Raw genomic sequence first — 21,762 nt, 5'->3', positions numbered from 1 at the left:
ATGCTCATCAGAGCATTTCCGATTTTGGGTTTTCAGATTAGGGATGCTGAATCAGAAAGTATAATGTAAATATTCAAAAATCCAAAATCTAAAACACTTGTGATCCCAAGCATTTTGGAAAAGGGATACTTAATATGTATATAAGACATGTGGATTGTTAGTAGATATATTAAACCGATGTGTAACTTAACAAGTATTTTGAATAATTAGTAATGTTGAGGGGGATGCAGAATCCACCATAATCAGTGTTTTTAGGATGTATGGAAGTTTCCAGCTCTTCTGATTAATACAGAATCCCTTCATGGACTACACTTGATTTTAATTAAAAGGCTGAGCAGCGATAGACTCTTCATGGAAATAGATATTTTAGGAGATATTTAATGGTGGGAAAGAAATTTTCCAAAAGGCTAGAGAAAATAGAGAGCCTTTGAGTCTAGTTTTAAGGTCCTGTTTTACTCAGTCCCTGTTTTTTTTGATCCTAGTCTTAGACCCAGAAAGACATTTTTAGAAATCTTTTAGTAAGAAAATACTGGCCAATACTTTGGAATTATTAAGTTCCTTAGGGACCTCTTTTCTCCTGAAATATGAGAGTAGTAGACCCTCAGCTGATCCACTTTGCTCCCTGTGCCCTTTCCCCCCTGATTTTAAAGCCAAGAAGAAAGAGAAAGCTCTTCTAAAATTGTCGGTATTTCTTCTCACATAAAACAAAAAAAATATTTATTGAATTCCTACTGCATACATATCTCTGTGTGAGAGTATGTTGGGAGTTAGCACAGCATAAAGTCTGTTAGGAAGAGAGAACAATTACACATAAATCAAACAATAGAAGATAGTATGTGACAATGATACAGACATAGGGAACCAAAAGAGTGGAAGAGCTCTGAGGACTACAGTGATTAGAGAAAGCCTCATAAGGAGATACAGGATTTGAGCTGAGCCTTAGAAATGGTTTGACAGAGAGGATACAAGAAGATATTTTTAGGAAGGAACAAAGGCAGAGAGATAGGAGTGAAAATGGTATTTTTAAAGGAGAGGTAGTAGACTAACCTAGCCAGAGTAGAGTATTTCACATTCGAGAATAGTCAGCAAAACAATTTAAAAGGTAGGTGAGGGTGATACACAGAGGGCTTTAAATGCCAGGCCAGTAAGTACGAGGGTTTTTTTTTTAGTTCTATAGGTAATGGGGGAATCATTGAAAATTCTTAATAGGACCATGATTTGATAAGGACCTCTCTTTAAAAAGAGAGGCTGTCAGTTCTTAATATAATTTGAAATGAAAATGAGAAATGATTTCTGAAATAGATTTCAAAAGCAAAGATTTAGAGTAAGGGTAGCCAATCTTTTCAGTGCTTTATGTCATCAGTAAGATCTTGGCCATGGCTAATGATTGATGGAGAAAAAAAAATGACCCAGACGTTAAAAAAAAAAAAAGGTGAAAAATAAATGGGAAAGTATGAATGTAGTAAATTGTAGAGTACTGCTCATAACTTTCCTACCTCTGATCTTGGCTTAGATAAGAATCCCATTATAGATGTTGTACAAAATTTAGTTAAGGTCCTGAATGGAGTGGCTGTTTGGAGTTCTATCAGTGCTTAGTTGAATCAGCATTAACCCTAGTGTTTGCCCAGAAATCAGATTCTTCCAGGTGTAGAATCTCAGTCTGCCATATGCCAGTATGCCATTGCAATGGCAGCTTATTTGTTGGCTTTGAATGTTTTGGGGTTCTCCCTTGAATGACAAATTTTGATTAAGTTTCCTACTAACATTTTTCTAAACGCTACTGGCACCTGAGGGAGATTTTTTATTTGTTTTAATATTACTATGTTTAAGAATATGGATTCCTGGCCCCTACCCAAAGAATCTCAAGGAATTGAGAGTCCTGGGACTCGACATTTTTTAAAAAGTCCCTGAGTGGTTCTGTTGACCAATTCGTTTTATGAATGACTAACTGAAGGAAGAGTTTTTCAATGTTATAATTTGTCAAGATCTTTGATTTATATTCCAGCATCCTCCTGTTTGTATGCTATTGGCAAAATCCCAAATAGGAAGGAAGAATTGGTTTGTCCAGGTGTGGTGTCTCACACCTGTAATCCTAGCACTTTGGGAGGCTGAGGTGGGAAGATCTCCCAGGAGATTGGCCTGAGCAACATAGTGAGTCCTATCTGTATAAAAAAATAGAAAACATTAGCTGACTGATGGCACATGCCTGTGGTCCCAGCTACTCGGGAGGCTGAGGTGTGAAGATTGTTTGGGTCCTAGCGGTCAAGGTGGCAGACAACAGAGTGAAACCCTGTCTCAAAGAAATAATTGGTTTATAAAATCCTGTCTGACTTTCCCTCTTATGTCTCCATCACTTTCTTCAGATGATTTCTAAGGTGTTGGGACTCATTATCCACCTACCATAGTCATAAATTGTCTGAATTTCCTTCTATATCATGACTGTGTGTACTGAAATTCTTACTGTCCTTAATTTTTTCAATAAGAGCTCAAACTAAGAAAATACATTTTAAAATGGATATTCAGAATATTGATTCTTTAACAACGGTGATTTTAGCCAGCCTTTGGCTTGTAGAGTATGCCCCTCATTCCTTTTTCTCCATATTAAAACCTGGATGCTGAAATTCTAGAGAAATGCTAGGTAACTTACAGGTCTAACATGAGTCAGATTTAGGTTTGGCATTGTTTCCAGGTCTGTATTCTCTTCATTCCTGCTTCTTATTCACACCTAAGGTTACCTTTTAGCCACAGGCTTTTCTTCGATCTCTGGCTACCTTACTTTGGTCCCACAAATCCTGCCCAGGAATTTGTTTTCTAGGATGAAGAACTATTTCCTCTATAACCCTTAAACATTCTGCACTTTAATATATCCTGCATTGTCTAGCAACTGCCTTTTCCTTTCTGTGAAGCCTTCTGGCTTTGGACTCTTGGAAATCTGATATTTACCCTGACTTGTTTTTCGAATCCTGAAATGTATTTGTTAGCCTGTTATCAGTATCAGCTCCACCCTTAGCTAAAGCGCTCACTGTCTACACGTATTACTAACATCTGGCCTAAGACATTCAGTGTGGCCATGTTCTTATAATAGAAGGTATCACCTTTTTCAGAAGTTTGTCTGCATCACATCAGCTCTTTCGAAGGAATTAGAGATTCCTCATCTCTTTATATTTTGCGTTGCTGACTAATTTCTTGTTTCATGTCTGAGGCCCCTCCAGTTTCTGCTTTTATTGCAAAACAGTGATGACCAGAACTTTCTGAACAGCCCTGCTCATTTCTCCAGATCTCTTTGATGACTTACTACGAGTTCTTCTAGAGGAGTAATCATCCAGAAATCCTATCACTGCAGTTTTACAGTATCAAAAATAACATTATAATTCAATAAATAGCATATAATTCACAGTAGGTAGGTAAAGAGGCTGTTTTGCTTATACATGCTAATTTTAAAATTGCAACTCAGTTGTTTGACTTTCTTGGTTTTTTTTTGTTGTTGTTGCTGTTGTTGTTGTTGTTGTTGTTTTTGAGATGGAGTCTTGCTCTGTCACCCAGGCTGGAGTGCAGTGGTGCGATCTCTGCTCACTGCAAGCTCTGCCTTCCAGGTTCACGCCATTCTCCTGCCTCAGCCTCCCGAGTAGCTGGGACTACAGGCGCCCGCCACCACACCCGGCTAATTTTTTTTTTGTATTTTTAGTAGAGACGGGGTTTCACCGTGGTCTCGATCTCCTGACCTCGTGATCCGCCCGCCTCGGCTTCCCAAAGTGCTGGGATTACAGGTGTGAGCCACTGCGCCCAGCCTTGACTTTAACACATTTATGTCTGACCAGCCTTGCACATGCCTTGTTTTTTTTGGTGTGTGTGAGATAAATCAGCTTCTTTCACTGATACTTGCAAAGGAACTTTGCCTAACATTTATGAAGACTTTTTATTTTGGTTTTACTTTTATAACTTAGCCTATTTCAGATCACTGAATTATGAAATGATTATTTCATTTCACTGCACTACTGTCTTACAGATATCTTCAAATGTTTGCTAAAGAGTCTGGCCTATCACTATATATTCTAATCATATATCCTGCATGAACAACCATAACACAAATCTTTCTTCACTTACCCAGATATGAAATGGTATATACTCAGAGGTCCTTTTAATCAAATGATCATGAAGTAAAGTTTTACAAAATATGTGTAGTCTTCTAATTGATTTCATTAGTTTCATTTTGGGTTTTTTTTTTCTTTTTTCTTTTTTTTTTTGAGATAGAGTCTCGCTCTGTTGCCCAGGCTGGAGTGCAGTAGCGCCATCTCAGCTCACTACAACCTCTGGCTCCCAAGTTCAAGCAATTCTTCTGCCTCAGCCCCCTGAGTAGCTGGGACTACAGTCGTGCGCCACCACGCCCAGCTAAAATTTTTTTTTGTATTTTTAGTAGAGATGAGGTTTTACCTTATTGGCCAGGCTAGTCTTGAACTCCTGACCTCGTGATCTGCCCGCCTCTCGATCTCAAAGTGCTGGGATTACAGGTGTGAGTCATCGCACCCAGCCTCATTTTGATTTTTTAATTATTATTACAGAAGCATTCGCCTAGTTCATTTTAGATTGTAAGGATATAGAAATAAGAGAGAAGACCGGGCACAGTGGCTTACACCTATAATCCCAGCACTTTGGGAGGCCAAGTGGGGGCGGATCACAAGGTCAGGAGTTCGAGACCAGCCTGGCCAACATGGCAAAACCCCGTCTCTACTAAAAATACAAAAGTTAGCCAGGCATGGTGGCGGGTGCCTGTAATCCCAGTTACTCAGGAGGCTGAGGCAGGAGAATCGCTTGAACCCAGCAGGCAGAGGTTGCAGTGAACCGAAATCATGCCATTGCACTCCAACCTGGGCGACGAGCAAGACTTCGTCTCGGAAAGAAAAAAAAAGAAATAAGAGAGAAGATCTTGGGTTAGAGCTGCATACCATCTGCTTTATTTGTGCTATTACTATACAACATGGTTTTGTGGATCATTTAAACCTTTTGTACTGTATTAACATTGAGTCCAATCTAGCTGATTAAGTATCTGGAATATAATTATCTTCCTGCTATTTTCTAAACTGGTTCTCATTGATATTATGATATTAGTATTGCTACTCTACATAGTTGATGCTTTTTTTTTTTTTTTTTGAGACGGAGTCTCGCTCTGTTGCCCAGGCTGGAGTGCAGTGGCGCGATCTCGACTCACTGCAAGCTCCGCCTCCCAGGTTCACGCCATTCACCTGCCTCAGCCTCCCAAGTAGCTGGGACTACAGGTGCCTGCTGCCCCTCCTGGCTAATTATTTGTATTTTTAGTAGAGACGGGGTTTCACCATGTTAGCCAGGATGGTCTCGATCTCCTGACCTCCTGATCCGCCTGCCTCAACCTCTCAAAGTGCTGGGATTACAGGCGTGAGCCACCGTGCCCGGCCGCCTAGTTGATCTTAATTCTGGTAGGAAATTTAGAAATCATCTAGCGCAGCCCCTCCTTTTTCTCAATCATGACATTTGAGACTCGGGCACAGTGGTTTATACCTTAATCTCAGCGCTTTGGGAAGACCGGGGTGGAAGGATTACTTGAGCCCTGGAGGCTGAGGCTGCAGTGAGCCATGATCATGCCACTGCACTCCAGTCTGGGTGACAGAGTAAAACGCTGTCTAAAAAGAAAGTTATTGAGACCCAGATTACTTAAGTGATTTACCTAGTTACCTTCCTTCATGGAATTTGAGTGAAACTCTCTTTCAGTTTTACATAGATTTATTGTTCAGGATAACCTAGATTGGTGGTTTCCAAGCTTTCTTTTAATAGAACTTTTTTTTTTCCTTAAAAAAAAAAAACAAAAACCTCACCTAGTCTGGGTGTGGTGGCTCACGACTGTAATTCCAGAACTTTGGGAGGCCAAGGCGGGTGGATTGCTTGAGCCCAGGAGTTCAAACCAGCCTAGGCAACATGATGAAACCCCATCTCTGTAAAAAATACCGAAATTAGCCAGGTATGGTGGCGTGCGCCTGCAGTCCCAGCTGCCCGGTAGGCTGAAGCAGGAGAATCGCTTGCACCCGGGAGGCGGAGGTTGCGGTGAGCCTAGATCATGCCATTGCACTCCATCCTGGGCAACAAGAGCAAAACTCTGTCTCAAAAAAAAACAAAGAAAAACATGTGAGCTCATGCCTGTAATCCCAGCACTTTGGGAGGCCAAGGCGGGCAGATCACTTGAGGTCAGGAAGTGACCATATCTACTAAAAATACAAAAATTAGCCAGGCATGGTGGTGGGCACCTGTAATCCCAGCTACTCAGGAGGCTGAGGCATGAGACTGGTTTGAAGCCAGGGGGCAGAGGTCGCAGTGAGGCGAGATTGCACCACTGCATCCAGCCTGGGTGACAGAGTGAGACTCCATCTCAGAAAAAAAAAAATCTCGAGCTCTAATACATAAAGCCTAATAGACAGGACCCAATTCTGAAACCTCATCCAGTTGGCTTGAAGTAATTTCAGGAACTTTAGGGCGCTGAAAAACGTTCCTCTAAGTATTTATTTCTTGAATTTGTTATTGTGCAAATTCATATATTTAATCATAATATTTTGGTTGAAATCAGAAAGTAGTAGTAATAGGCAATCCAAAAAAAGGATACAGAACATAATGAAGTCTTAAACTTTATTCAGAGTAAGAACACTTTGTAGAAATAAGTACACTTCGTATTTGTACATCCCTGCTAGACAGTTTGAAGCCCCTGGAAATAATTTTACATTTATTTGAGTTATTTATAATATGTGAATTGGCTTTGAGGTGTTGAAAATATTCTAGACATGCACACCAAGAATTACCAATAAGACCCTGACCTTAGGGCTTTTTGTAGTCTTTTCTTTAGTGTAGAAGTCAAAGAAATCGATACAGATATGTCTTGATAGGCTCATATGCTATAATTGGTTGGATGTTAGAAAGCCTGATTTTTAAAAAGCCATGAATGAGTCTTCACTTCATGAATCTGACTTGATTCTTTTTCATTCAATAGGAAAAAGCTCCTCAATTTCTGAAGAGAAAGGTGACTCTGATGATGAGAAACCAAGGAAAGGAGAAAGACGATCATCTAGGGTCAGACAGGTAACTCAGATACCTCCTAAGCATCACCTCATTAGTAATGCTTTGGATATCTTCTCTTCTTCTTCAGACTTTTTTCGAGTTCATATGTCTCTACATTTAGGGGTTTTGTTTTCTTTTTTGGGACAGAGTCTGGCTCTGTCGCCTAGGCTGGAGTGCAGTGGCACAATCACAGCTCACTACAGCCTCAACCTCTTAGGCTTAAGCAATCCTTCCACCTCAGCCTCCCAAAGGGTTGGGATTACAGGCGTGAGCCACTGCCTGGCCGCTAGATTTCTTTGTAGTTATCTTCCTTCTCCTCTTTGTCATCTTTTTGTTGTTCGTTTTGTCTTTTTATTTAGATCTGCTCTGGCTTTCAGATTTCTAAGTGAATATTTTTTAAAAGTTTAAATTTGAAAATTAGCAGGCTGCTTGGTATTCTTAAAGTACATTATTAGACAAGATATGACATAATTAACCATTCAATTAAAGCCTTAAAGTTATATGATATAACACTAAGTGGGCAGAATACAAAAGTGTTATGTGTAGTGTAATTATGACTGTACAAAGGAAATGATTAGCGGAAAGAACAAAAAGAAATATACCAAAATGATAAAAAGATAATCGTATTAATTGTTAGTAGGTTAGTTCTCCTCAGCCCCCTATCTACCCTTTTACTTTCTAGATGCTCTGCTAATATTTTACTGGAAAAAAAAAAGGGTGCTTGAAGCTAAAATTTAAACTACATAGAAGTAGTTTCATTATGGTATTTCTTTTGGTCACTCTATTTTGATTCCCCTAAGGGCCACGTTAGTCATGATTGTCTCCTGTCCTGTTTCTGTTGCTGAAAGTATATATCATTGAATTTCTCCTTCCTAGGGGTGTCTTCATTAGATACTTTCTCTCCTCTGTTGATTGTGAGCAAATACATCTGGAGCCATTGTGTATCTGTTCTTTCAGGCAAGAGCAGCTAAACTCTCTGAGGGCAGCCAGCCTGCTGAGGAGGAAGAGGATCAAGAAACACCTTCCAGAAACCTAAGGGTCAGAGCAGATCGAAATTTGAAAACAGAGGAGGAAGAAGAGGAGGAGGAGGAGGAAGAAGAAGATGAAGAAGACGAAGATGATGATGAGGGACAAAAATCTAGGGAGGCACCAATCCTGAAAGAGTTTAAGGAAGAAGGGGAAGAGATTGCTAGAGTAAAACCAGAGGAGATGATGGATGAGAGACCCAAAACAAGATCCCAGGAACAGGAGGTGTTAGAGAGAGGAGGGAGAGTTACAAGATCCCAGGAAGAGGCTAGAAAAAGTCATCTGACCAGACAGCAGCAGGAGAAGGAAATGAAAACAACATCTCCCCTTGAGGAGGAAGAAAGAGAAATAAAATCTTCACAAGGCTTAAAGGAAAAATCGAAGTCTCCTTCCCCTCCTCGACTGACTGAAGATCTAAAGAAGGCCTCACTTGTAGTGCAGCCAGAGCAAACTGCCAGCGAGGAGGAGACTCCTCCACCTTTACTTACGAAGGAAGCATCTTCTCCACCACCTCATACACAACTCCATAGTGAAGAAGAAATAGAGCCCATGGAAGGCCCAGCCCCCCCTGTCCTCATTCAGTTATCTCCTCCTAATACAGATGCTGAGACCAGGGAGCTATTAGTATCTCAGCATACTGTCCAGTTGGTAGGAGGCCTGTCTCCTTTGTCAAGTCCTTCAGACACCAAAGCAGAATCTCCAGCAGAGAAAGTGCCAGAGGAGAGTGTCCTGCCTCTGGTTCAGAAAAGCACACTGGCTGACTACTCAGCCCAGAAGGATCTTGAACCTGAGTCGGACAGATCTGCTCAGCCCCTCCCTCTAAAAATTGAGGAATTAGCACTGGCCAAAGGAATCACTGAAGAATGTCTGAAACAGCCATCTTTGGAACAGAAGGAAGGCAGAAGAGCTTCTCATACCCTTCTCCCAAGCCACAGATTGAAACAGTCAGCTGATTCATCCTCTAGCCGGTCCTCCTCATCTTCCTCCTCCAGTTCTAGATCAAGATCTCGCTCTCCTGACAGTTCAGGTTCTCGGTCTCATTCACCACTCAGATCCAAGCAGAGAGATGTAGCCCAGGCACGTACTCATGCCAACCCTCGTGGTAGACCCAAGATGGGCTCCAGATCAACATCAGAGTCCAGATCAAGGTCACGTTCGCGTTCACGTTCACGTTCTCGTTCTCGTTCTCGTTCAGCATCAAGCAACAGCAGAAAAGTGAGTATGAGAGAATCCCGGGTGTATTAATATTCTGTCATATTCCAGTGGTTTTCATTTCAGACCGTGGAGAGCCTGTCATGATTTCTGAAAGGAATAGGAAAAGCCTCCTTTAGTCTCCTTCACTGATTACTTTCTCCTCATTTCAGAATCGAATTTTCAATTAACTGATTCCCGAAATGGGGTTCTTTTTCATTTTGAGTCCCTTGATAGAATGTTGAATTTATGTACTCATCTCCTCCACTAGATGGAAACTTCTTGAGGATGTGGGCATGCCCTTTTACGTGTGTGTCCCAGGATCTTGCATCTAGTTAAAACTTAATAATTTGTTAAATAAGTGGTCAAGGAGACCACTAAATGGGAATAAACACAGACAAAATGGGAGTAAACACAGACAAAATGGTCCAGAGTATAAAATTTGGTCCATGGAAACTGGAAAACTCAGCAATCTACTGAATATATACCATATACAATAATTTTCTTTGTTATGTATTTCATTTTGTTTTAGTCTCTGAGCCCTGGAGTCTCCAGGGACAGCAGCACCAGCTATACTGAAACCAAAGATCCCTCTTCTGGTCAGGAGGTTGCAACTCCACCAGTGCCACAACTGCAGGTCTGTGAGCCAAAGGAGAGGACTTCCACCTCCTCATCCTCTGTCCAAGCAAGGCGTCTGAGTCAGCCTGAACCAGCTGAAAAGCATGTGACCCAGAGGTTACAGCCTGAGCGGGTAGGCTATTGTGACCCCTCCCTACACAGAGATGGAGGATTAAGCAAGATCTTCCCTCTTGTCTTTGCTATAAAACTAAAAAGTTAAGTCTGGACAAGGTTCAGTAGAAATGTAGGGGATACCTGTTATTCCTGCTTAACTCATTTCCAGCTCCCTGGTTCATAGAAGTTCTACATAAGGCTGAGCAGCAGGGTTATCTCCAGGGCTCCCAGGGTCAGTTCTTCCTCATAACTCCTCCTTTTATCTGCCAAAAGGAAGTCAGCCTTTTCTCAATTCTCTCAAAAAAGAATTCTGTCAGAACAAGGATCACTGAGGAAAAGGAAAAAAATTAAAAATTCTGATAAAATGATTACTGGCATAAATATTCTTGAAGTACCTATTTTTAAGTCATGTTCCATTCCTTATTCTAAAATGAAATAACAGATACAGAGGGCTGTGTGTGGAGCTGGTACTGTGTATGTGCTGCCCTGCCTTTTTCAGGCTCCAGGTAAAAGAAAAGGAACCAAGCAGATCTAAATATTTTGCTCTGTTCGTTTTTGCCATCTCCTGACAGGGGAGCCCAAAGAAGTGTGAAGCTGAAGAGGCAGAGCCACCAGCTGCCACACAGCCCCAAACCTCAGAGACTCAGACCTCTCATCTGCCAGAATCAGAAAGAATTCATCACACTGTGTAAGTGATATATCTCGACCGGAGTATAACAAGAAACTATGAGTGTGCGATAGTTCTTCGCTCCCTAGGGTTCTTTGACTAAGCAGTCCTAGTTTCCTTTTAAAACATAAAGGCAGAGCTTTATCTGGACAAAGGCTAGACTTCAGTTACTATGTTGGGAGCTGCCACCTTTAAGGTAACCTGAAAAGTGGTCGTAGGGGCACAAGGAAAACTCACCTGGGATCATCCAGCCAAAATAGTCAACTCCTTTAAGATTTAGACAATAGAAGCTTCTGCTTCCACACTCAAAACCATGTAAGGGAATTGACTCAGGGCATCTTAATCTTTAACTCACGTTTACCTAGGAACCCAGTTTAATAAAGGATATTGAGGGTCTTAATAAAGAAAGGCACAGCTGGGTGCTGTTTTTTAGTTTGTGCATTTTTCCTAGTTACTACCTGTCATTAAGCTATCCTAGTTCTGCTGGGATATCCTAGTTCTTACAGCATACAGTACAGCAAATTACGAAGTTCCTTTCAAGTCAGAAGTTTGTTCCTGGGCCCTTAAGACCATTTGATTGAACTTAAAATTTATACAATTAATGTGAGTTCTTAAAATCTTTATGTTAAGTCCTAGAGAAATACTCATATCAGGTTAAATTTGTAATTAAATAGGTATGTCATTCATTCTTCTGAGATACGTATTATAAATTAAGAAGCCAATGAGCCAGAATTCCTGGCTTCAAAGTCTCATGGGAAATGAAAAAATGAAGCCTTATGGGCATAAGATTGCGTAGCTTTTAGACATCAGGAACCCTGAACTGCTTTGTAGAATGTGTAGACTGTGTAGACTGTTAGCCTAAAGTTATTCTATACTTGTTTTTATGCCATATTAACACTAACGCTACCAGTATGATTTTCCCCTATATGTAATTGTCTAACGATTCACACTCTTCTGAGAGTTTCAAACTGCACTTTACCTCTGACTTTTGGAGGGTAGTGGGCAGGTGACATGATTTATCTCATTTGCCTGTGACTTTAAATGATAGTTTTATAGACCTTACTATATAGCTTTTACCTGGGGGTATACCCTTGCGGGGGGGTATATCCTCGTCCATTCTGATAGTCTTACCTCTGCTGCCATCTTGTGGCTGTTAACATTTTTTGTTTGGCAGCCAAAAGTTCACTCTACTTCCTTTGAAATTTTTTTGTTTTCCCCTTCTGGAATGGGTACGTTATCCTTTGGAAAAGGGTTTTTCTTCTAGGACCATAAAGTGAAAACTCAGCGGACTCTGGAAGGTATTCAGGATTCCCCAGCTACATCATCGATGAGGAAATGGGGTGACATTTTCTCTTCCATATCCCTCAACCAGACATAATACCTGCCCCCCCCTCACAATTCCATGGAGGTACATTTTACATTCCATTTTACAAAAGCATGTCCTTTGTGAAATGGCAGTTCTGAAGTGGGTATTGACAGCCTGCTACTAATCAGGCCTGAGGAACTGCTTCCGATGCACCTTGGGAAGAAAGTGATTTTCTGAAAAGCTCTTTGCTAGCCTTAAAATTCTGTGGGTTTATGAGATCCTAGCAACAGAAAGGCATTTTATTTTGTTTTGAAGCAGCTTTTTTTCTGGACATTCCCATGCAAGTCCAGGGCACATGAAGCTTGGAGTCATAGAGTTTCCTGTCCCCCCACTCCAGGTAAAGGTGGTTTTGATCTTCATTTTATGACTGAGATGATTTAGTCACATTGATTCTAATAAGATGATAGGCAAGTGGCATCTTGGGCAAATACTTAGATTGTCCATTGTTGCCTAGGCCCGCTTCAGTGGAGTAGTGTATAGAAGGGAAATGCAGTCTTCACTGAGGAGCAGTTCACACACATCACTCGTACCTGCTTTCCTTCTGCCTGCCTACCACATGGTTTGTTCAACATCCTAACAAAACGGCATGCCCAGAGGCCTAAACCCATAGGCAATGGATCTGGTAAATAAATCTTTGAGAAGGTTGCATACATTTCTGGAGGCCCTACCACAACTGATTAACAACACCCTTCCTGGTCTCTCACCCCTCCAGAGTGTTAAGTGTGCAGCCTGGCAGCCCTCTAGAGCCCTGGCCAATTTTGAAAGCGGAATCAACAATGCTAAATGGAAAAGACCATTTATGGCATGGCCAGGCGTGGTGACTCATGCCTGTAATCGAAGCACTTTGGGAGGCCAAGGCAGGTGGATCACCTGAGGTCAGGAATTCGAGACCAGCCTGACCAACATGGTGAAACCCCATCTCTACTAAAAATACAAAATTAGCCGGGTGTGGTGTGCACCGGTAATCCCAGCTACTCAGGAGGCTGAGACGGAGAATCGCCTGAACCCGGGAGGCGGAAGTTGCAGTGAGCTGAGATCACGCCATTGCACTCCAGCCTGGGCAACAAGCGAAACTCCGTCTCAAAAAAAAAAAAATGGAAAAGACCATTTATGGCTTAACCTTGGTTTTTCTGTCTGTCTCAACAAGAAGTCATATGACTTTAAAAAACAGAGCAGTAAAGTGTTAAAAAAAAAAAAAAAAAATTAGACTTCAAGGACCTGTCACCATTTGGAAGAGATTGACTGACTTTTTGCTGTGTTTGGTTAAATCCATTCTGATTCTGATTGTGCCTGAGGAATTCTAAATTTATGAGGTAAGGTGTCTTTTTCATTGCTTGGAGCAGGAATTTGTGGGTCCTCAGTCCTGTTTCAGTTGAGCCCTGTTCAAAACTCAGGTCTTCTGCCTTCTATGGGTATAACAAAAATGTCCCCATATAGCAGAAAATAATGGTATTCTCTTTTTACTTAAAAAAAAAAAAAAAACAAAGGGGAAGAAAGGAAAGAGAGGATTTGTTTGTGTGGGCAGCTGTATCATTCAGCTGTAGTTAATTCAGACCTGGCTTTCTCTAGATACAACCTTCCTGTATGCACAGACCTAGCAGGCAATAGCGGTTTTAGGCTCTTGGTACAATGCATGTTTGTCCTTTTGCGTGTGTAGGAGGAAGGTAATGGTTCTTTAAGCCAATATGACGGTGTAATTGATATTCCCCAGGGGACATACAATGCCAATATCCCAAATGATGCATGAAAAGGCAGAATTTGTTGTCATCTATAGAGTTTGCTCCACTGAGAAATTATCTAAGGACATATGCCCCAAAATCATACTGTTCTAGGTTATCTTGGGACCAGTATGCTTCTGAGGGTATCTAGTCCTACTGTTTCTTTTAAATTTTCACGTCAGTTTTTCAGCTCCTCATGAGTTTTCTATAATAACTAAAATTTCAACATATATGCCTATAGGAATTTCCTTTTCCATTAGCTTCTCTGAATCTCATATTCACATATAAATTGTAATGTGATATTATTAGCCTCCAAGTAGTTGTATCCTTTTCTTCTGGGCTTCTTTGTGTGCTGTTTAATTATGGGTAGATATCCCCACTGCTTATTCTGTGCAATTTCACAGACTGTTAAGCTATGTTGGGCTCTGACACATGGTTAACAAGGCTTTGGTACTAGTCCTGCAAGTAGATAGAGTCCATTTTGGGGACAGTTTCAAGGATTCCTCTTTATCTTTTTTTTTTTTTTGGAGACAGAGTCTCACTCTGTCACCCAGACTGGAGTGCAGTGGCCCGATCTCTGCTCACTGCAACCTCCGCCTCCTGGGTTCAAGCAATTATCATGCCTCAGCCTCCTGAGTAGCTGGGACTATAGATGCGGCTGCCACACCCTGCTAATTTTTGTATTTTTAATAGAGATGGGGTTTCACCATATTGGCCAGGCTGGTCTCAAACTCCTGGCCTCAGGCACTCCTCCTGCCTCAGCCTCCCAAAGTGTTGGTATTACAGGCATGAGCCACCATGCTCAGCCCTTATTATTGTCTGAAAATAAAATGTTCGGAATTGTTGGGTCCCACAGAATTGATCATGGGGAAATAGAAAACATACACCTCTTGTGTCTTAAGAGGGTAAAGGAGAATGTGGTAAGATTCTTGTTCTTAAAAAAAGAAATTTTCAGCCGGGCATGGTGGCTCACGCCTGTAATCCCAGCACTTTGGGAGGCCGAGATGGGCGGATCATGAGGTCAGAAGATCGAGACCATCCTGGCTGACACAGTGAAACCCCGTCTCTACTAAAAATACAAAAAATTAGCTGGGTGTAGTGGCGGGTGCCTGTAGTCCCAGCTACTCGGGAGGCTGAGGCAGGAGAATGGTGTGAATCCGGGAGGCGGAGCTTGCCGTGAGCTGAGATTGTGCCACTGCACTCCAGCCTGGGCAACAGAGTGAGACTCCGTCTCAAAAAAAAAGGAATTTTCAATAACAAAATCTCTCAAAATCGGCCACTTCTGGAGAGGCATATTAGCAGCTGAGAGTATTTTAGGACAGTGGATAAACAGAGCATTTTATTTGAGGATGGCTGAAGGTAACATTTTCTGTGGTGTAACATTCTTTGTGGGGATTCTATTAAAAAATTTTTTTTCTTTTTTTTGAGATGGAGTTTTGCTCTTGTTGCCCAGGCTGGAGTGCAATGGCACGATCTCGGCTCACCACAACCCCTGCATCCTGGGTTCAAGCGATTCTCCTGCCTCAGCCTCCCGAGTAGCTGGGATTACAGGCATGCGCCGCCACACGCAGCCGATTTTGTGTTTTTAGTAGAGACAGGGTTTCTGCATGTTGGTCAGGCTGGTGATCCGCCCACCTCAGCCTCCCAAAGTGCTGGGATTAACAGGCGTGAGCCACCACGCCCGGCCAAAAAATTTTTTTTCAATAAGAAAACTTTTAGGTTAGCAAGCATTTAGTAAGTGTCCACTTGGTACCCACAATGACACCCTAATTCAGAAATAGTTAGGGAACATTACTTTGTGTTAGGCCCTGGGCTAGGGGCCAAGAGATGCAATCCCTACCCTTGAGGAATTATGCAGGGTAGAGATGGGGGGTAGGTAAAGTAGCAGTCATTATACAGAGTGATAAGGGCATTGCTGAAAACCTGTCATGCCAATCACTGAATGGCTTTGCCTCAGAGAACAAGCAGTCTACTCTTTTGAGGAAACTCAGACCCCCCGAGGTGGCATCAGATGAGATAATGGCCTATTACGTGTGCATATATTTTACATGTATCTGTACCTTCACTTGGGGTGTCCTCCAAGCCAGACTCTTAAGAGCTAACACTTACTACACTGTTCCATGAAATAGGTATTGTCACTATGCCCACTTGGCAGATTACAAAGCAGATATACAGAACCAGGAACTTGCCTACTATCACACAACTTTTGACAGAGTGGGGCTAGCCAGTCTGACTCCAAAGTCTTCACTCTTACCCTGAGCAGACAGGGACCACTATGTGAAAGGAAACATTTAAAGTAATGTATAAATATGGCCACTTTAGCATGCAGTTGGCATTGTAAGTGTAAGATTTTAAGCAGCGGGGAGAAAATTTCATTCCTAGCTAAAAGCTCAAATGTTACACGAGACACTGAGCTTTGGTTCTCAGAAGTTTATCTTAGTGTAAACTTCTGCTGCCACTAGGATACAAAAGGAACATCTCTGCAGTCAACAAATAAGCATTTTGAGTATCTACTGAGCACTTTTTGAATTATTAACATCTGTTTCCCACTTTGGTCTAGTGAAGATTCCCATGATTAATATTTTCTGCTTAGTTCCCAATCGCTTTCTGCCCAGCTGATCTCCCCTGCCCTGTATAGCAGCACTCTCACTTCACTGTCTTATCTACTTTAGAGCCTCACCTTGGAGCCCTTGCTTCAAGAAGTGGCCTTCAAGCTTCAGCTACCCAAGGTCCCCTTGCCCTGTTTATCCTTTTTTCTGGCCCCAGTGGACCCTGGGGCAGGGTGACCTTATTAAAGACTCTATAAAACAAAGTTGTCTGTCATCTCTTCAGAGACACCAACCCTGCCCCCCTTCTACTGGTAATTGAAAAAAGAACTCTCCCTGCTATCCACTTCCCTCCACCATCCCTGGGAAAAGGACGTGTTGGAGTAGTAACACGTGGTCATTGCCGGGGTGAGCAGCCAGTTACTGTAGTGATTGGATAGTGACAGTTCCCATCCCACCTCCCTACCTGCAGCATCTGACTGGTTGGTGTGGTTTCAGTGTTCCATGCCTAGATTACTGGATAGAGGATGGTAGGCACATAAAACATTGCTCATGCCCCACCCTCTATCCAGCTTTCATTACCATCCTCCTTTAATCACTTTTCAACCTTGGCTTTTTCATTCTTATTTAATCCTTTTTCACTCCCACCTCTACTGTTTGCCTGCCTTCTATTCTCTAGAATCTTCCAATCAAGCAGCTGTAACTTTACATGCCCCCTCCCCTGCCCCCTGGGAAGACCAGGAGGGAGCACTCCAGCCCTGGGGGTTAAGCCTCTGTAGCTGCTGTAACCTGAGAAAAGAAGGCCAGGCCTCTGGAGCCAGCAGTCAGCTCCCTGTGGCCTGCCAAAGGATAAGAACCTTGCTCACTCAGCTCCCTCCCTCTTTTCTTTCCCCTCCCCTGCTGCAGCAAGGCCCTCCCCCATCCGCACACACAGGCTGCTGGGTAAGTGGCAAGATGGCTCCCCTGCATGTCTCCGGCTGATCGCTGCCGCTCCGCCAATACAATAGAGCCAGCCACTACCAGCAGCCTGGCCCTCTTCCTCCTTCTCCAGAGAGACCAATCCAGCCGAACTCGGGGTTTGCCGTGAGGACTTAACGCTTATCTCTTAAAAGCCAGATCTGTTTTAGCCTCCCCGCACCACCACCACCTCCCCTTCCATTTACCATTTTTTGGATCCCCAGTTGCTACATCTCAATTTTCTCTCTCTGGATCGGGTGGCTGGGGAGGAGGTGGTGGGATCTTGGAACAAGGAAGGTGTGTTTTTTTTTCTTTTTTTTTTTTTTAGGATTTTTTTTGTTTGGTTTTTGTTATTTCTTCCATTCCAGAAAGGGATAAACAGCACTTCCAGGGGGAGAAAAAAAATCATGTTATCAGAAAGCAAAGAAGGGTGAGAGCTTCACATTTCCATGTATGCCTTTTCCCCACCGCTCTAGCTCCCTTCATCTTCCTTCTCTTCCTCATGGCTTTCATTCCGTCTTTCGTTTTGGTTGGTTTTCAGTCATTCTGCTTTCCCCCTTTGTCCTTCCTGCCCAGTTTCTAATTGGCCCCACTTGCCCTTTCTGTATGGGAAATAGATATTTTTTTTGTATAAGCCTTTTCTCTAGATGGAAGCAGCTCAATCTCGTGTTTCTGTGGGGGCCTGTTAGCTGGGGGCACAGTTCCGATTTTCCCCTCCCCCTAACCCCCCTAGTGCATCCCTCCTTGACTGCTCTAGGGAGGTTCTTCTGACCTCTGAGTGTCAGTCAGCCTGTTGGGAATGCTGACTTTTCTGGTGGTGGTTATCGGCCTAGGAGGCTTGGTTTCCTCTCTCCTGAGCCTTAGGCCTCTGATCATCTTGATTTGATTTTTTTTGCTTGGTGTTTGGGTGGTAGAGGGGGTGAGATTTGAGATAGAAGTTGGGGGTGAAGACAGAAATCAAAAGTGGAAAGATAGTTTATCTGAAGTGAATCTCTGGGATTCTTTGCCTGAAATGGGAGCTAACTTGTGAGATTAAGAGTGGGAGAGTGGGTTTGGTGTTCGTGGGGGAAGCTGCCTGTGTGGGGGAGGGTGTGTCCTGACTAGGAGGCCTGCTCTCTTTATCTCTTGGAAGTTGGAATGAGGGAGTGGGAGAAACTGGGTGAAAGCCGAATGTAGGAACAGTTTCTACACCTCTGAGCAGGTAAAAGTGGCCCTAATCTTCTCTGAGCTCTCATACTCAATTCAGCAGTTTTAATTTTTCCTTTTGAATGAGAGGGTCCTTGAAGCTTGAACCTTCACCAGGCCTGCTTCTTCCCTGCAGCTCTCACCGCCCCCCCACCACCACCACCATTTTCTCCATGCTAGTGTCTCCAGATCCTGAGGATCAGCAGGCCTTTACTTATTAAGCAGTTGATTAAACACAGGTCAGGCTTTTTTGCCAAAGCCGTGGCCGTTCTTTCTTGTCTTTTTAAGGGAATCGGGCTTCCCTTCGTTTCTCATGCAGTTTTGCCATATAAAGGTGCCTTTGGCCAGGGAGACTGAGGCCACAGGGTTGTGGGCAAATCACAGTCACTTTTGTGGGACTATTTTCAGAGGAGGATTTTTCTCCTTTCATATAAGAGTACTCTGGTGAGTTATTACCTGAGAATAGTTGGAGTCCTAACCCCACAAATGACAACTTTAACTCATCTGGGCAGTGGGTGGATGTGGTTGCTGTGATCCATGCTCTTTCCCCAAGGAAAATCTATTTCCCACTTTTCCCATTGGGACAAGGTCTCTAACCTTGATCAGAAAAGCAGCCCTCCTAATCCCACCCAAGTGATGAGGCAGGAGGGTTTCCTGACCCAGTAACTAACATCTTGCTCTCTCTTCCCCTTGGTTTTTTCTGCCCTCCCTCCCACCACCACTCCCCCCTCCTGTCAGTGAGGAGAAGGAGGAAGTGACCATGGACACAAGTGAAAACAGACCTGAAAATGATGTTCCAGAACCTCCCATGCCTATTGCAGACCAAGTCAGCAATGATGACCGCCCGGAGGGCAGTGTTGAAGATGAGGAGAAGAAAGAGGTAAACATCCAAGCCACCTGTTGGGGCGGGTGGGCAGGAATGGACCTAGGGGAAAGAGTAGACCACTCTAGTGATCCCTCTTACACAGTGGGTTAACTTAAAGGAGGGATGAGGCAGGGACTTGGATCAGAATAGGGCCAAGGGAGAATTCGCTGGTTTAGCAAGGGAGACCCGTTGTGATGGGGACAGGGCTCATTCATTTTCCTTTCCTTGTTGGGGAAGTAGTGCCCAGACTCTAGACGTTTGTAACTAACTGGAAAGTCTGATAATGGCCCTTTATCTAAGATTTATGTTCAGCTTTTCCTGCTGTCTTCCCAAGCTTCTCCTGGTGGTAACTCCTTCAGCTTTCCCTCCTTTTTAAAAGCCTGATGGAGCCCAACGCCATCTAGTGGACATTGGTGGTTCTCACCAGACCAGCCATGCTGAGAAATTTTTGTTCCTCCTCTGCCCCCCAGTGGTCTCACTGCAGAGATGTAGCTACTTAGAAGCCAGCACTTGTGATCCAGAAGGCCCCTTCTCAGTTACCTGTGACTCCTCTACCTCCTTTTTTGGCATATGTTATCTTGTGTCCTGCACCCAATTCAGGGGGCTTCCCCCATCAGAGCCAGCGAAGTCTTCTTGGCTCTTAAAGTAATTGAGAAAGAATGAGCTGGGTTTAGGAGAGGGGTAACAAGGTGGGAGGGACTGTTGTGTGTGTAGCCTTTTTCTGGTGTGTGTTGCGGGGGTGGGGGCCGGTGAAAGTGATTTGATGTGCAGAATATTATTTATTACAAGGTCCTTCTTCCCCGTAAAACTTTGTCCAAGTACCTCATGTACGGTAATCCGCCCGTAAAATATAACCCTGCCCAACTGGCCAATCGCTGATGCCGCCTCTTCCTCTGGACCCACCCGCTGCTACTGAGCTGCCCAATCAGAGCCAAGTCTGCTATCCAGGTGTCTTGGCCAGAGGGGGGCATGTATATGGGCTCCTGTGATGGGCCCCCTTTTGCCTCCCTGTCTTGCTTACATCAGGGGGCCAAGAAGAACACTGTTCTGGAGAGACTTGTATTGAGCAAGCAAAAAACATTTGGAAAGGGGTGGACTTGCATCATCTCCCTACTTGGGACACCCCAAGAAGAGCTTGTGCCAGTGCTGGGGCGCCTGCCCACATGCCCTTGCCCTTTTGAGGACTGTGGGTTGCCTTGTTTGCTACAGACTGTTGGGATCCCCATCTAGGGCACCAAGACCTCCTAAAGTTTGTGATCGCAGTGCCATGCTGTAAAACACTGAGTGGGACCCTCTACTTAAGCTGTGACGACTAGGAACCGTGCAGAGGAGTCTAGGGTCTGAGCCCCCGGGGATTTAATGCTGATGACAGCCCAGCCCATGTGTCACCACTTGCTCATCAGATGGACTTTCCTTTGGTCCCTGTTGTCCATGGTGAAGGGCAGCATGTTGGTTGCTCCAACTTCTCCTCCATCCCTGGAGGCAGGGACTCATTTCATCCACCTGACTGGAACCACTGTCTCAGCTGGAGTCCCTGAGGAGATGCCAGCCACAACTCTCCGAAGAGAAGTATTCTGACCTTGCTGCTGAATGTGTGCCAGGTCCTGGGGATATTCACCTACTACCCCCAGGCTACCTTCATCAGAGGCTCCATGATCCCACTCGGTGAGAGGACCCCCTCCCCAGTTACAGGCAGAGGAGAAAGGGACTCTGGAGTCATCACCTGGATTCCAAGTATTGGGTGGTGTTATTGCTGCAGCTTGCCACTGGTGGACATAGGGTCCTGCCTGCCTCTCACGATAAAAGGCAAGGATCATTCCTGCTTCTCACAGGCCATCTCATCAGGGACTGCAAGATGATGTCCCTACAGGGCCAGGACTGATGTCTCTGCCCCTTTCCCCCCTCTATCCCTCGCTGAGCCTGGCCACCGCCAGTGAACTGTCTTGACATCATGGAAACTGGGCAGCGTCCCCCCACACGTTTCCCTCCCGCCCCCCCTGCGCCCCTGGGAGGACTCTGGCAGTGCCGTGCTGACTACCACGCCGTGCGCCCACCTTTTTTGCCAACCCAACCCCCCACCAATTGCACAGCGCCTAGCAGGGAGGGCTCATTCTGATTGGACCGGCGGTTGACTAGATACAGTACACAGTGAGGTGCGATTGGCTGAACTGAAGATCCCAGGTGTGAGATGGTACCTGGAACATTTGTCATATTCCTAGTTTATTTTCTTCTTTATTTTCTTCTTCTTTTTTTAATATTTAATTTTATTTTTTTCTATATCTTTATTTTTTCTGATTTCTTTTATTTATTTATTTGGTTCATGTTTTTCCTGTTTTAATTAAGACCTTTTTTTTTTGTTTTGTTTTTCTCACTAACTTACCCATCGAGAGCGGCCCAGCTAGGGGTCAGGCTGGCCCTTAACAGAGACCAAGGAG

At 43.7% G+C, this 21,762-nt stretch overlaps 1 protein-coding gene across 12 annotated transcripts in view; it reads left to right on the top strand.

Annotated features, from left to right (window-relative positions):
- Positions 1-21,762, top strand: part of ACIN1 (apoptotic chromatin condensation inducer 1) — a 36,709-nt gene that overhangs the window by 6,441 nt on the left and 8,506 nt on the right. For 8 of the 12 annotated variants that reach the window (XM_054448819.2, XM_054448817.2, XM_054448818.2 and 5 more), the window contains 5 exons: positions 7,007-7,095; positions 8,032-9,315; positions 9,824-10,042; positions 10,596-10,711; positions 19,201-19,342. In XM_054448819.2, the coding sequence (XP_054304794.1) occupies positions 7,007-7,095; positions 8,032-9,315; positions 9,824-10,042; positions 10,596-10,711; positions 19,201-19,342 (1,850 nt within the window). Of the gene's footprint in view, positions 1-7,006; positions 7,096-8,031; positions 9,316-9,823; positions 10,043-10,595; positions 10,712-17,234; positions 17,404-17,605; positions 17,708-19,200; positions 19,343-21,762 lie in introns of those variants that run through there. The other 4 variants (XM_054448824.2, XM_063651437.1, XM_054448826.2 and 1 more) reach the window with 4 other exon arrangements.

Source organism: Pongo pygmaeus, chromosome 15 (genome assembly GCF_028885625.2).
Source record: "Pongo pygmaeus isolate AG05252 chromosome 15, NHGRI_mPonPyg2-v2.0_pri, whole genome shotgun sequence".
NCBI lineage: Eukaryota > Metazoa > Chordata > Mammalia > Primates > Hominidae > Pongo > Pongo pygmaeus.
Note: the sequence above shows the minus strand (reverse complement) of the source record. Positions and strands in the feature narration are given on the sequence as shown.